This window comes from Manacus vitellinus, unplaced genomic scaffold (genome assembly GCF_001715985.3).
Source record: "Manacus vitellinus isolate BGI_N305 unplaced genomic scaffold, ASM171598v3 scaffold_30_pilon, whole genome shotgun sequence".
Classification (NCBI taxonomy): Eukaryota; Metazoa; Chordata; class Aves; order Passeriformes; family Pipridae; genus Manacus; species Manacus vitellinus.
Window position 1 is genome coordinate 8,150,298 of NW_021940291.1, and position 16,005 is coordinate 8,166,302.

At 42.1% G+C, this 16,005-nt stretch overlaps 1 protein-coding gene across 4 annotated transcripts in view; it reads right to left on the reverse strand.

Annotated features, from left to right (window-relative positions):
- Positions 1–15,752, reverse strand: part of BTBD10 (BTB domain containing 10) — a 28,125-nt gene extending 12,373 nt beyond the window's left edge. The window contains exon 1 of one of the 4 annotated variants that reach the window (XM_029961051.1): positions 15,716–15,752. Coding sequence is in view for 2 of the 4 variants with exons in the window: in XM_008930787.3 (XP_008929035.2) it covers positions 1,878–2,002 (125 nt within the window). In the remaining 2 variants the exon portion in view is untranslated. Of the gene's footprint in view, positions 1–1,877; positions 2,199–8,477; positions 8,637–14,923; positions 14,944–15,715 lie in introns of those variants that run through there. The other 3 variants (XM_018076029.2, XM_008930788.3, XM_008930787.3) reach the window with 3 other exon arrangements.
- Positions 15,753–16,005: the final 253 nt, after the last annotated feature.

Genomic DNA, 16,005 nt, shown 5'->3' on the forward strand with positions numbered 1-16,005 from the left:
TTCTGCAGGGAAATGCAAAAACCCTTCTCTCCACACCAGCAGTGTGAGTGACTAACTACAAACCTGGTCCCCAGTGATGCGGGTAAGACAAATTGGCATTCGCTGGGGAGTTCCACAGTTGTGTTGATGCAGCTCCTACCCACCTACACCAGTGGAAACGGGACTGACAAAAGCAGAGCTGCCCCGTTTGAAAGAACAGGCAAACAGTTAGGAAGCCCTGTGGTTGACAGAAGCTTTATGCAAGACCAGACACAGCACCAGGACTTCCCAAACAGCAGTGAACCACTGAGAACTAAAAGTGCCGGGAAGCCGCGGGTCTCGTGCGGCACCCGGTGTTACACTGTGTTAACCTGGAATTTCATCCCACAGCACTCATGGTGCCCTCCCTGCACTGTGCATTACACTTCAAGTCTCCAAAAGAGTCATTACAGCTTCAGATCTCCAGCTCACCACAAAAAGAAGTAGCTGCAAAATCGACTCTCAATTAATTGACCACCAGCTGCACACTGTGCTGGGCGAGCCATGGGCAGCACCAGCCTGTAAGCAAGATTTTCTCCTGCGTGCTTAATGACATATTTTAATTTAATTTTAAAGCATAAGAGACTAAAAAAAACCAAAAAAAAACCCCAAAACAACATTTTAAACCCACAGCCTCATTTCCTCATTCATTAAAGCTGGAAAAAGCACCATATATGTAAGACCACCTTGTACCCGAAACTTTATAAATGGAAGAGCATTGTTTTATCAATTACTTCCCTACAGGGGAAAACAAAGCAAAACACAACCCAAACCCAAACTAAAACAACCAGAAAACCTCATGAATATTTGTATATTCAGGCAGATCTCCACAAATTCAATACACAGTTTTTCCTGGCTCCAAAGAAAGACTGGAACATGAGCACTGCACCCATTCAAGAACTTCAAGTCGATGATTGAATTCATTTTCCCCCTCAGTCAGGGCTGAAGGAAGCTCTGCCTTTGTAAAGGATGAGACATTTTCTATAAAAGCAGCTGCCTTATGAAGAAAACCAAATAAGCTCAAGGTTTTATTTAAACAAATCTATTTAATATGATGTGAAGGAGGAAAAGAAAAAGTACCATCAAAATGGCACACTTGTCATACTGGTAATGCTTCCTATTTTTGTAGTAAGGAAAGAGCTGTTTTTAAAAAATGTAAATGCTCTTCAATCTAATGATGCTTTGGAGTCATCTGTGGAAGGAGAGCTTCAGTTTGTCTTTATGCATAACAACATATTGCTCTGAATATATTACTAATTATTAAAAGAAGTCATTAAACTGAATTAATTCTACTGCCAAAACAATTAGCATGTATTTCAATACAAAAACTCCATGTGCATCCTACTGAATACCACCAAATAAACATAGATGTTTTATAAAACCAGCTCTTGTCCACACAAAATTATGGTGCTAAACCAATATCCTTATTTCCCCAAAAGCCACCCTGAAACCTTAAATAAATGGACACAGCAGTGCAATATTAACCAAGGTTTTCATCCTTTTCACCCCTGTCTATCTTCTAAAACTTAGATTAACTCTTCTTAAAATATAAACTTATACCAAATCCTTTCCTAGAATGATTCACATAATTGACACTTGTAGAATCAGGATGTAGAGCTTTATCTACACAATAAGTTACAGATACCACGCTCTAAGGCTTTGGGAGGAATCTGTTCTGCTCATCCTGCCAGGACTTACACAACGACAAGGCTTATGCCCCTCTTCCTCCCCCTGAAGTCTGTTCTTTGTCAGCAGACGACATTTCAATTGACCTGTGCACACAAAGGACAGCACTTTTCCTTTTCCTCATTCTTCTCCTGAATAATGCCCACAGCTCATTCCTCTTAACAGATACGCACCTTCCTCTTGTGTCTATCAGAGAAGAAACACAAAAGCACGGAAATAATTTCGGGATCAGAGCACAAAGGAATTCTGTTCCTTCCAATAAGGCAGCTTTGAAAGCCAGATCAGCATCCTTTGGCATTACTTGTTAAGTTCAGCATATTTGGCATTTCCATCGTTTCTTCAGTAGTCCCCTGCACCATCAGCGAGCCTCACTTTCTCCTCCATCATCTTCCCCTCCCGGATAAGAAACTGTGTCTGTGCAGTCCATTAAGTGCTCGGAGCTGCCAAGCCCCGTGGATATTAATTCGATTCAGTCTCTCGCAGTCCCTGACTCAGCCATGCGTAGTGCACGGCTGACGTCTGACCCCGCCGCCTCCTGCGAGCCGAATCCCGGCTCGCCGTCCCCATCCGTCCGCAGCCATTGGGCACCGGCGCTGACAGGCAGGGTGGGAAGAGCGGGAGCGGCGGGAGCTGCTCGGGTACCGCGCCAGGGACCATCTGCGGAGCTATTTCTGGTCCTGCCGGCTCGCCGGGCTCCGGCAGCAACCACCGCGGCTCGAAGGGTTAGCGCTAACTTTCCCCTGTCACATCTCCAGTTGCGTTCCTGATCGCTCCAGACAGACAAACCCCTGCGAGTTCCAGGGGACGCTTGATTTGGCCCTGTAAAGTCTGGCTGGATTAATATTTAAAATGAATTCACCTTTCGCTGAGTTCACGAGCAGGTGCAGCGATAACCTTTGGAGAACAAGGCTGCACAACCTCCATTTTTTAACCACCAGCATCCCTTTCCCAGCAAGTCTTAAGACAGGAAAAATGTGCTACTCTTTGTGACAACCTAAACACTATTAGTATGTAATTACACTAATTAGTATGTTTACTGATCAGAATCAGTTCACCAATCCCTGATGTGCATCTTCACATCAACAGATCATCAAATTCTTGACAAGTCGAGCACAAAAAGCAACAAAGAAAAAATTAATACACGAGTCAGGGCAAAATTTTTCAAAGGTTATTTCATTGGGGGAGGATAAGTAAGCACTATGCAACAGCTTTATTTAAATGATTCTTCTTAGAATGTCTGCAGGTTCCTATCAGGAGCCACAATGCACTAGAGGAATAGTTTAAAAGTAATTCTTACAATAAGTAAAAATCAAGATGTCATAGTTAAAATAAGATGAAAGCTGAAGAAATAAGGGGGATTGTTCAGCAAATGACTGCTGTTATAAAGAGGGAAGTCAGTAAGGCAAACAAGAGACTTGAGATTGGAAAGGCAGGAGAACACTGGCATTGTAGACTGAAGAGTCAGCTCTTCGGACATGGAAGGCAAATTCCTGCTCATACAACTTCAGTGACCTGAGCCAGTGAATTTTCCTCTGTTTTAGGGTGTTGCGAGGGTTCACACAACCACCATCCCCAGGGAAAGAATAACCATCAGCCTCGTAAGCTTTTTCTTCCCTTCAAAATAAGCCACGGAAGACACGGCTATAATAAGCTACATGGAAAGCACGCTGGAAAAACCTCTCCCAGGCAGTTTTTTGCCTCTAATAGAACAGTCCCTCAGCAGCAAGAAAAAGTGTAAGTGCATGCAGGTTCTTTCAGTACTGGTTCTCCATATGGGGTCTCTCCAGTTAGGAAGCCCTGAGAAAGAATTCTCACTGCTCAATTTGGGGAGTGCTACAGGATCTTCCCTCAGCTCAACACAGAAACTCTGTCAACACTTTCCTCCCTCAAAATTGTTTAATATTCACATAATTTTGGTCTTCAGTGGTTCTCTCAACCATGAGTAATATAGTTCTTAGCAATCCAGTTCCATTTCAGGAAGGAAACAACACAAAGAATCCCATGACTGGGGTGTTCAGTCCCCAAAGGGATTTCTTAAAGCAGCAAGGACTTAACCTTTAAGAGGGAACACGTTCACACCTTATGACTTTTGCCAAGCTACCCAAACATAGGACCTTCATAAACGAATCCTGGTTATTTTTACTTATGTACCAATTCCTGCTCCATTTTCAAGATGGATGTTAGGTACAAATCAAACTTTAAGAAACCCAGAAGCATTTTATCCTCCTTGGAACTGGAAAGTACCTCCATTTATTAAAAACCAGCTTCAGAAGTTCAAATTCAAAAGAACTGGGTCCAAACACTGCATGTAGCCATTATAGTTTCTACTCTCAGAGATGAAAGGTACAACCAATGAAGAAAAGAGTTGTCTGTAAAAAAATTTTAGTTCCAAGCATAATTGCTTCACCTCTGAAGTGCTTTGTGCCCCAGTTAAACATCAGGGTCTGATCAAGTTTTGCACAGTGCCAAAGTTCACCACAAGTAACATCTGACATTATTTGGAAAAGGCTGTTTGTGTGCTGGAGGTTCAGGAGGATTTAGTGTGTGCTTTAGCACCGAAAGCCGCCAAGTTTTCCTTCTCAGCAACGTGCATGAGCTGTCATTTCAGAAGTGAAGGATGTCAGGAAAGAAGAAAAAACCCACCCCCACAACCGTTTAAGATCACTCACTATATCTTAGGTACCTTATAAAACATCAATAGACTGGGGGTTTTGAAAGTTATCCCTGAGCACAGCCCATTTTATTAGATTCCAAGAGCAGCTCTTCCCAGCCCATCTCAATTCCTTCTGAGGGTTTTCCAGCCTGGTGCCTATGGATCCCAGATTGTGATCTGCCAGTCCCAGGTTGCAATTAAGGCATGTTTGCAGTGAACTTTCAGCAGATGCTGCACAGTAACTCAGAGTATGACCCGAGCCCATGGCAAAAGCAGGGCTAATTATTTTCATGTCATACATTGTGTGGGCCTGTCCCATGCTGGAAAATGTTCAACTGCAGAAATCCAGCTTACATAAAGAGCAATAAAACCTGTCCCACAGTGGAAAACAGATTATACAGTCTGATATCACTCCAGAGACAAGAAAAGGACCCTTCTGGGGATGTTTCCCATGCTTACAAAATGCTGAGACAAGTACCATTTCCATTCACAACCCATGAATGCACCCTCCCAGCATGCAAAAATAATATTATATTGGGGGAAAAAAATCTCAGCATTTAGCATATGCACATTAACTTCTCATCCATGGAAAATACTTAAAAAGAAATTGGGTATTTTCGAAGATTGAAGAGTCACTGCAACAGAATCACAGCACAGCCACATTTTGTTCATAAATGCAGTAGTGCAGGCAAGAGTTTGGGTCTAATAATATTTAAGTAGAATGAACAAAGAAGAAACTATCAAAAGGGATTACAACAGAAGCAGATTTAGAAAATAAAATCCAGGACAAATCTGAAGGAAGAGGCAAATTTAAGCCAAAGGTTTTCTACCACAACTCCAGAAAGAGCACTTAGCACAAGAGAATTAAAGTCTTCCAACAAAAACAAAAACTACAGCACTACAGAGAAATGACACATGTGAAGCTAATAACAAATGAAAAATTAAATAGAAAATACAGACCAGCAATACCTAATAAAGAAAATACGAATTCAGAGGCCATTTATTGAACCTTCATCACCATTTAGTCAATTTATGGTTCTGCAACATTTGCTTCCATCTTATATTTGGGTACTTAAAGAATTTTTTGTAATAGCTCAGACAAACAAGACTGTATCATTAGTTAGTCATCTTTAGCACCACATGAATTCATCCTGTCAGGCTCTTTAGATACCAGGGATCATCTGCACTATATTTTTAGTCCTTCTTTTCCTCATCTCTCCCAACTTTTCCGTTACATTGCCCATCTCAGAATAAGTGGGGAAAAAGCAGTGAAAACAACAGCTCAACCTGGCAGGTTTCAAAAACTGGACACTGACCCAACTGGAAAGAACAGGATATCGTGGTAACCTGTGGTAGTGTTCCTTACACACACTCTTTTGGATAGTTCTACCACGTCCTTGCCCTCAAACAGACGGCACAGTGAAGGGAGACGATTCCCGTGGCTTTCCTTGCTTCCACATAAGCCTTAGACACACAAGGACAGCTCACAGCCCTGGATGATGCATTTTTTTTTTTTTTTTAAGTCTAGAAAGTTATCTAAGCTATTTTAAGAAGGTTAAGGCTGGAGGATTAAACTCTCCAAAGCACCAAGTGACAAGCTCAGCATCCATCTTTAAATATTACTCCCTTGTTGAGATTTATTATAAAGTTCTTATTTCACCATTACATTTTCCAAACCAGAAGTACTTTTTTAACTCATGACAACAAGGTGCATTTTGAAAGTGAAAGACAAATAAGACAGCAGTACTCAAGCCTTTCCAAGTTATATTATTACAGTTTATGCTTCCCCTGACACTGCACTTTTCACACAGCCTTTCACTTGTCTGGAGAAAAAGTGTCAATTAAGTCAGAATCAATAGTAATATGCCGATATTCAGCCACACAAAATCCAATTATTTTGTTGAGGCTTTTGAATAAAGTACACTGTTTTCCAATAACTGGATTCTCTGAAGTAATGAAGTATCTCAAAGGAGTAAGGTAACAAAATACTTATCCTTAATTTATCCTTTATTCTATTACAATGTCAAACTATCATTTGGATTATCATTCTCAAAGATTTCAAAGTGGGTACACTTTATTTGGGGAAAAAAAGATTTAAATGATCACATGTTAGCTTGAATACTATTTCCCTACCATACACATTAAAAGCTTCCATAAAACACTCACTATGCAGCATTTTATTGGAAACAAATTACGTTTTGCCAGAAGTATGTCCAACTTAGCTGCCATTATTTTTTAAGGCATAGGTTTCCTACCTTCTGATGTGTGAACCTTGCAATCAGACCATGTGAAATGATCAACCTTTCTGAAAGGCACAGGCCATAGACTTCCTTGAGTTCGCTCCTGTCTGAAAATAATCTTTTCAGAAAACTGCACAGCCTTTTATGTAAACATCTGGCCAAAATAGATAATCCACACTAGACCACACATGATAAGACACATGCCCTGTTTCTCTGGACTGGATGTACCCAGCTCCAGCTTCCAGCTATCACCACTTATTACAGACCTGCCCACTGCCTACAGCTCATCCCCACAATGCCATTCCTGCAAGGATACCAAGCGACTGATCAGGATGTCACCGTTCAATCTTTGGGTTTTCCAACGGGACAACGAGCGGGAGCTGACACAGGTGACAATCCCACATCCTTGGCTCCTGCCTGTCAAACACTGTACTGAGCCACATGAAGAACACGCAGCTGTTTGCACAGTTTATCAAACCACTCAGATCACAGGCTGCTAACGAGTCCTTTTCCTTACTTAACGCTCCCCATAGTGGGTCATCTGTACCAGTGTCAGTTTAGGGTTTTGTTCCAGATCATCCTGGGAGGCAGCATGGGAATGGAGATGGCTGGAATGATCCATGAACTGGGCTCAGCAGTGAGTCACCCATGCACAGCCACACCCCCAGGCCCCCACTCCTGTACAATGCCCCCCTCAAACCAACACTGGTCACTGCTGATGCTGGGCCACATCGTGATCCTAAAATCCTAAATAAGGAGCACGGATCAACCACCTCCAGACACCTTATTAAAAACATTAGCTGCACAAAGCTACATTCCACAAGCCTGTACTGACCAGTAGCACCAGCCACCCTCCTTGGCTCTGTGTTAATCACTCCATTATTCACATCACAGGCCTCTAATTACGCGGGTCTCCCTGTGAGCCTTTTAATTATTGGTGCGTTCTTTTTTCTCTGTCCTCTTGGATTTCTCACAATTATCCAAGATTTAATGACAGGAAGATAACCCACAACATTAATTGCCCATGGAACATTTTGGGCAACATTAGGATCCAGTTTATCTGCAATAAAAATGTGAAATAAGTTGCTGTTATTGAATATGCTCCTTAGTTCTTTTCCTATCATCTTGCAAGTGGGAAAGCTTAAATCACGAACAATTTTAGCTCGCTAACAGAGATGTTTCAGTTATATTTAGCCCTTCTAAAAGGGCAAAGTACTTGGAAGATACACACTTATTTGGATGCTTAAATATATTTCCAGGAATATGCTTCTTCACATATATTTGCTAGGTGACTAATCGCTCTGCTTGGTTCTTTTTTGAAATGTATGCTGGAAAAACACTAATTAACTTCATAATTTCGTCAAATCCAGAGGCATTTAAAAAACATTCTTACTGTGAGGGATGCAGGCAAAAGCAAGGTCTGACACACAGCTTTACCAAGGAAGTGCTACAGAGAGTGATACTTGCATGCAAGCAATTATGAGTCCTCACCATGGACAAATTGCACATATTAAGCTACTAAACAGAGTATCAGCAACTAAAATGTGGTGAACAGGAAGTAACTCCTACCAAGCACCCCAAAAAAATCCACATATTCAGTCACTCAACTGGTGTCTTGATGTGCACACAAGGCATTTAGCTTAAAAAAAAAAAAAAAAAAGAAAAAAGACAAACAAATGGCAAAACAAATCTAAGCACGGATTAAGGAAGCTGACAAATCACTTATGTTAGAAAATGCCTTTTAAAAGAATTAAGAAGCGGTCCTTTTAAGAAGAATTACAAAAATTTATGACAGGACTTGCCACAACCAGATACAGTAGCCTTTAGGATGGACTTTCACTGTAGTTTTTGAGATGCAATAGATGGTACATAGCACCTACCTTGAATGTTTACAAAGTTTACGAGGTCTATTATGCAATTTCCGATCCCAATTCTCTGGGTCACTGGAGTTACTGTCATAAGGATGAGGCCGTCCTGCCATTCCACTGCCAGCTTCCTCACACTACTGCTCTGAAAAGCACACATGCAGCACTCACAACCTACATTAAGAGAGCAGTGTTTACCTTTAAGTAAAGCCACACAGGAGAAAAAGGTAAGACATGCAGAATTAAGTGTTGTTAGGCTTTGATTTTTTAAATGTGGATTACAGAAAACAGGAAATACCAAAGCACAACTTCGAAATTGCATGACAGTAACATTTTATACATTTTGCTGATACCTGCACTAAAAAGATCTTTTTGTTATAGGAAATGTAGTTCTATAAATGCTGGCAGGCAACTTCACTTTTGCAACAATTAATTTCACTGCGTCCAAACAGAAAAGTCACTGGTTATAAAACACAAGGCAAACACATCGTAATTTTGTTCCAAACGTATAAAGTTAATTCAAAGAAAGATCCCAGCTGTAGAAAAGAGACCGACAGTTTCACAATTTGAATGGCTGACCAAGAGGAAAACACAATTAGCAGTTATGCCTGAGACCTCACTCCAAAGTGGAATCTACAGCAATCCCTGAAAACGCTCAGAGTGGTTCAGTTCCACTGACTCCTGCAGAAAAGTCACATTTAAAAATTTAATAAAAATAGACATAGTAAGCTCCCCTTCCTTCACTGGGATATGATATTAATGTTCAACTCCCACTAAAATCCACCCTTGGATCAAAACACTTCGTGGCTGTCAATAAGGACAGCCAATCTTAAAAGGCAGGTGTTCAAGTCATACCTATAAGTGCTGGTTGTGTCAAGAGAGTTGTACAATTCAGAATGACCTGGTTACAAAAACGAAAAAGTAGCCACAAGTGAGCAGCTGATAATTGTACAGCAGCTGGAAAATAATCAAATTACAGACATGTAAACCTGCTAAGTAATGGAAAGGTAGGCTAATGTTTCTTTAAAGTTTTAAGGTAAATATTTTAGAAACATTGTATCTCCACCTCACCTCCCCTTAATATATTTCTGTTACATTCAGTGAAACTTATCCTGTTTGGAAGTGAGTCCCGAAAAAATTGAGACTTCTTTAAAACAAAGTTGTTGCTCAAATAAACTGTCCCTTTAGTCATGGAAAATAGAATAACTCTTCTGTCAAATTTAGATTCTCCTAGCTAAATTTAGACCCAAAAGTTTTAGTTACAGCAGAATGGTAGAGAACAAGCTTCTTGAAAATGTTGGCTGCATAGGAGTTTTTCCTTCATGTTCAGGTCTAACCAACAAAACAGATTTTATACAAAGTATACAACCTCCACCACAGGGTTGGGTCTTTCTCCTGTTACAGTTTCTATAATTAAACACATTTTGATTGGAAGACTGGCATGGTCAGGTGTTCACACAGAGTCAGGAAAAAGAAAAAAAACATTTTATTTAAAATTACAGGAATTCTGTCATGCAAAAAAAAAAAAAGGCAAAAAGCTCAGATAAGCATTTCATGGTGCATTACCTAGAAATTCAGGTTATCAAAGCACAGTGTGTGTGAGGATATTACACAGAGGTTATAGGATCTACACACATTTATCAGGAGCTTAACAAGGAAAAACCTACAACCTCTGTCAGAACAGAAAAAGCATTGTTAAGGAGACAAAGGGAAGGAAGGCTGGTTTATAAACCCAGTTGTGTATTACTCCAGCAGCAGTCATTCCAGCTCAGGTGCAGGATGATGTACACAGGCAACACAAAGATAGAGACAGTTTTTATCCCGAGTTGAAGTGAATTCTGTCCACTGAGTCACTCGAGCAAGATGCACAGTGAGTCCTGCTACTGTGGCAACAACACCGTGTGGGACAAAGAGCCAAGACCAGGAATGTCCCAGAGGATGCCACAGCTGCCCCTGTGCAATCACACCCAGCTCCTGATCACGGCAGGGTCCTGCTTCCACTCCCGTTTGCCGAAGCACCACACGGCTCTTCACCAGCTTTTCCTTCTCTCCACAAACTCTCTCTTCCCTTTAAAACCATCTAAAAGACATTTCACCCCCTCAGGTACAGACCAAAGCAAGTGCCTTGGGCATCCAGCACCCAGTTCTTACTGAATAGACACCAACACTTGAATTTAGCTTTGGTACTGGGAAGGTGTGCAAAGAGCAGCTGTTTTTACAAGAACTGCAGCTGAAAGGCCAAAGTCACTTCCTAAAACTGTCTCACGCTTTCTGCCTTCTCCCCATCTCTCTTATAGTGAAAATTCAACAGGAGGGTCCAGGTCCACGCACACTTCAAAGAAAAAGCCTGTTTTAGCTCAGCTCAGTTCCTCAATCTCCTTTGCTATGCAGCTACACTTAAGCCACTACAAACAACAGATGACACAGAAGGACAGAAACAAACAAATGGAACTGCTCCTCATGAACAACAGCATTCCCTTTTCCCAGCTTAAAGCACCCGAGGAACCCCAGCAGCGTCACTGATGGAGTACCCCACTGGCACACAGCTCAGAAAAGAAGATAAACAATCCAAGTGTCCAAAGCTACAGCTTGTGAAACCTCTTATTTAGCTCCAAGCATGTCACACTACGAACAAGAGACAGTCTTCCCTCCATCCTCCACTCCACAATTAACATTTCAACAATCTCAACAATTAACATTTCTCGTAGAAACAATCTGCTGTAACACAGCCAGTTTTTCTCTCTGACCACTGCTGACAGCGCTGCTGTGTGGATTATAAACAAATGTATTTATCGATTTTATTTCAAGTTTTAACAGTCCTGTAAGACTATAAATAAGGAATTGAATTCTTTTATGTTTTTCTCTATTGAAAATATTTGGGTTTTTTTCAATTAGCAAATGCTTTATACATTATGTACAGTAACTAACTAGTCATCTTGATTCATTTTTAAACAATTCTGCAAAACCACTGTTTTTCTGCAATAGAAAAGAATGCCTCAACTGTGGTTTAATTTTCTCTCTCCTTTTTTTTTTTTTTTAAGGCTTGGATTCACAGTGGGGGGAATAAACAAAGCATGTTTTCAGGACACATTCTGACCTTGGGTGTAAAAAAACCCAAAAACTAAAAAAAAAAAAAAAAAAAAAAAAAACACAACTGCAAGAGTGCATGGCCAGGAATATTATTCAATACCTTCCACGAAATCAAGGAACTGCATCTGAAATGTTGGTAAAGGGGAAAAGGCACTGGGAACACAGGAAATACAGAATCAAATCCAAATACCCTCAGTAGATTACACAACACTGGCATGTTGGCCCAAATGATTGCCATCCTAATTAGCTAACAAGCAATTCTCCAGGTGTAAAGAATGATTTCATACCCTTCTGCAGAAAGCTAATGCTCCAGAGAATCCTCACAAGGAATTATAGGAAATCAGGAAGCAGACTTTAATTTTCAAAGCTTTCAACATAAACAGCTAGAACACTTCAGATTTGCTAACATCAACTTGAAGCCAGAATCATCACTAATTTATTAAAGTTGTAGGCTACTGAAATACAAGGGAATTTTAAAGACAGATACCCAGTGAGTTTGAAAAGCTAAAAGTCGATGTGGTAGAACCACTCTGGGCACTGAAAAATAGAGTAATTAATGTGTTTACACCACTACTTGAAGAGCTCATGAAAAGATGTATCCTACACTATCCCGTGATAGATGCTGAACAGATTATTTTTAGTGATATCCAAAGCATATTCGGTTCTGTGCCATGACAAAATACAATGCACAAAAGAGGCACAGCAGGTTAAGCAAGATTTAGACAACATCAGATGCTGGACAGAAGTGGACATATACTTTGGTGAGATGCAGGACTTGCAGTTTTCAAGGTACTGCAGGTTAGGGGAGGCTGAAGAAGGCTCTTTGTAAATCTTTGAGGAAAGAAGGAAAGCTAATCTCAACCAGTATCAACACATTTCCAGCCAGCCACATGATGTTTGTTGAGAATATTGTGGGCTGCAAAGCTCTGGAGTCTTACTAAGAAAGATGATTGAAATATCCTGAATTTCTTCTGGCCACCAGCTCATCAGGTAGAACAAAGAACTGATTGCTCCAGCTGTCAGTACTGAAGACAACATTCAAATAATGAACACGTAGCACTTCAGGCATCTACTCAGCTCTAAGCTTTGGTCAGAAGCATTTCCCAAAGCAGGACAGGTTTCAGAAGCTTGTCTGCTCTAACCTGCCCCTTCAGCAAAATCCACTGTAAAGGTGAACCAGGATAATCAGAAAGCTCCAGAAGACAAGTAACGAGGTAGGACAAAACCTGGCATTAGTTGTGACAGAGAAACTCAGATTAAATATTTAGACTTTCTGTAAGGGGTGACAGCCTGTTCGCTGCCTCGAGTCAGCAAAGCACAAAAGCAGCAACAACAAAAAGGAACTTACAAGTCAGATTCACTGGGAATGCAAGCACAGTGACATTGCATCCTAATTAAAAAATGCAGTTCAAAGGACATATGCTCATAATGCAAACACCACATATCATGGAAATCCATACCTGTCAAGTGAGCTTCTTGCAAAGCAGTGCAGAGATCAGTCACAATTCAGCCACATAAAGTAGCTTTATAAATTACCATCACTGAAATGTTACCAAACTGACACTGATTAAAGCACAGCTAAGAGACATCCTTTGCAATACAGTCTCAACATTAACATAGTGGGTCAGGATTGAAGCTTCTCTTAATGAGCAAATAAAAAGAAAAAAAAATAGAGTAGTCACAGGAAGCTGCTGATATTCCTAACTATAGAACCATAAACAACAGATAACCAGTGACTATCCTGCAAGATTTAACTTTATAATTCTCAAAGGGAACATGATGATAAAACAGCTATTTGACATTGGAAGACTGAAAAGCAAGAGGCAGATGACTCCCAACTCCCCCTCTGTACTAGGATTCACCGTGTGAAACCTGCCAAGGTCTGCCCACAAAAAGCTCAGTGGATTGAGCAACTTCTCCCACCAGTTCTCCAAGCAGAATCCTGGCTATCACTGCAGGAAAGAGGAGCAGAACCCAACTCCTTGCCACTACTACTGGCCCCATGGCCTGTGGGCCAGCAATACACAGAGCAGACAGACACAGGGCTTCCTCACACTCAGCACCAGGGATGAGATGAAGAGGATCAGAGCATCAAACAGATTTCCTGAAGAAATAAGTGAAGTCTATACCCGTGGCTGTACCCAGCAGTAACAACACACCTCAGTGAGCAAGAAAATTCTCACACAGTTTTTCACATCTGAAATGAATTATAAATTAGCTTCTGATCTTATACATATAAAGATACATACTTTTATTGATAAGCAAGAGCACCAGGCCAAGATTTGAACAACACTGCTAAAGCAAAGCGGTGCTGAAAGAAATTGGCTCATAATGAGCTTTTGATTTCCGTGTGTGCACACAGGACAAAGGAGCCCCAGCCTCAAGAACACAAGCTATGAAAACACACAGTTTATAACAAAGTGACAGTAAAACCAACAGGGATGACATCTGTTACTAATTTAACAAGTCATGTCATCCACACATCAGCTGTTCACCATTTGCAAGAGCAATTGTGCCTTAAAGGAAAACTGGGCTTCAAGAAGGAGTCTAATGTGTGATATGAGAGCTGCTCCACCTTGTTGTCCTTCCTAACCCCCACCTTCCCTGGCATTAACACACTGGGCAAAAGCACCTACACAAATGTGCTGGAAACACATCCAAGAGCAGCCTCAGACAGCACCATTGGCACAGACAAGATGTACAATGAGGTTTTGAGACAGAAACGGCACAAATTAAGAGGGAATATTCAAACGTTGTTGGCAGGAGATCTGTGTGTCTTAAAAAGAAAATCTCTGATATCTTGCAAGAGACCCAGTCAAAGACACACTGACAGGATGCACACAGTGGAACATCTTCCTTAATTACAGAGCAATGGAGAAAGAAAGGGGAAAAGAAAAAATCAAGCAGTTCCTTTTGACTGTACTCGTGCTCAAGCTACAGGGATTCAAGGCAACCTACACACGATGAGGCAGAGGCACGTTTTTTTAGCTCACATAAAAGATAACAGATGTGAACTATCAGCTTATGGACTGTGAATAGTGTGATAGCTGATGACTGGGATTGTATTTCTGGGACATCTAATTCAATAGGAAACCCAGGAGAGAGAGGGGGGGTGTATTCCAGGGAAAGGATCAACAAAGCTGAAGGAACAGAGGTAAGTACTCTTTAAATGAATCACAGCAGATGATTCACAAGGAATACAGGCAAACAGAAGTGAGGAGAACAGCAAGGACAGTCAAAAAGGCTACTGAGAAACCAGATTTTAAGCATGTACTCAAATTTGTAAGAGGTAGCCAACAATAAAGAACAAAAAGATACAATGCTCAACCACTACTTCGGACAAAGAAGCCCCACAAGTGACAGGAACAAACCTGGGAGAGGTCTATGATGGAGCTGGATCCCAGTTCTGAAAGAAAAGAGTTCTTAAGTGACACAGTGGATGATAAACAGAGAAAAAGATGCAGAAGCAATAGCTAGAAACAAAAGTAAATTTAAAGAAAAAAAACCAAACAGGCAACTGCAACACATAATTGTGCTATGACAGATTTATCACACAAGCAATTGGTATTTTCTGCAAATAAAACATGCTGACATAGAAAAAAAAATGACAAAGATACCGAACTCATTACGAAATCGTTTGAGTGGGTAAATCACTGCTCATGGATTATGTAAAATAAGTGTGCTCGGGAATTATACGACGGCTGTCAGGCAGTCCTGAGCAACAATACTGTCTCTGCACAGGCCTCGCAGTGAAGGCAGGTCCTACCAGTAAACGACACATGACGAAAAGCATCAATTTAAGCCGCGTCCAGCGCGGTCACTGACCCCTCACGGATCGGAGCGGCCGCGGGGGCTGAGGGGTGGCGGGGGTGGGTAAATCCCTCTGCGGCGTTTCTGGGGTGAAAAACCTTCAGCACGCGGTCAGCGAGGCTGCCCGGGGAGGCCTCGGGGTCTCCCCCTCTGGAGACATCCCGGACCACCCGACGCGCTTCCTGTGCCACCTGCTCCGGCCGGCCCTGCCCCGGGCGGGGGGTCGGGCAGGGGGATGCCTTCCGACCCTGCGGGTTCTGTGGTTCAGGGCGGCAGGGGTTCCCCGCGCGAAGGGTCGCCGCACGCCCCGGCTGTGCCCCCTCAGCCCCCTCCCTCCCTCCCCGCTCACTCACCGGCCGAGCCGCGTCCGCTCCCGCCGCCCGCCAGCCGGCGCACACCCCGCCACCTCTCGCCGAGAGCCGCCCCCGCTGCCGCGGAGGAGGCGCCGCGGGAGGCGCCCCGATCTCGCGAGAGCCGCGGACGCCGTTGCCAAGGGAGCGGCGCCGGCACTCCCTGAGGGCGCGCGCGCGGGGAGAGAAGTGGGAATAAACTCCCGCGTGGATAAAAACCGACAGGGGAAAAAAAAAACAAAACAAAACAACCGACACAACAAAACAAACACCGTACGAGTGAAACGTTAACA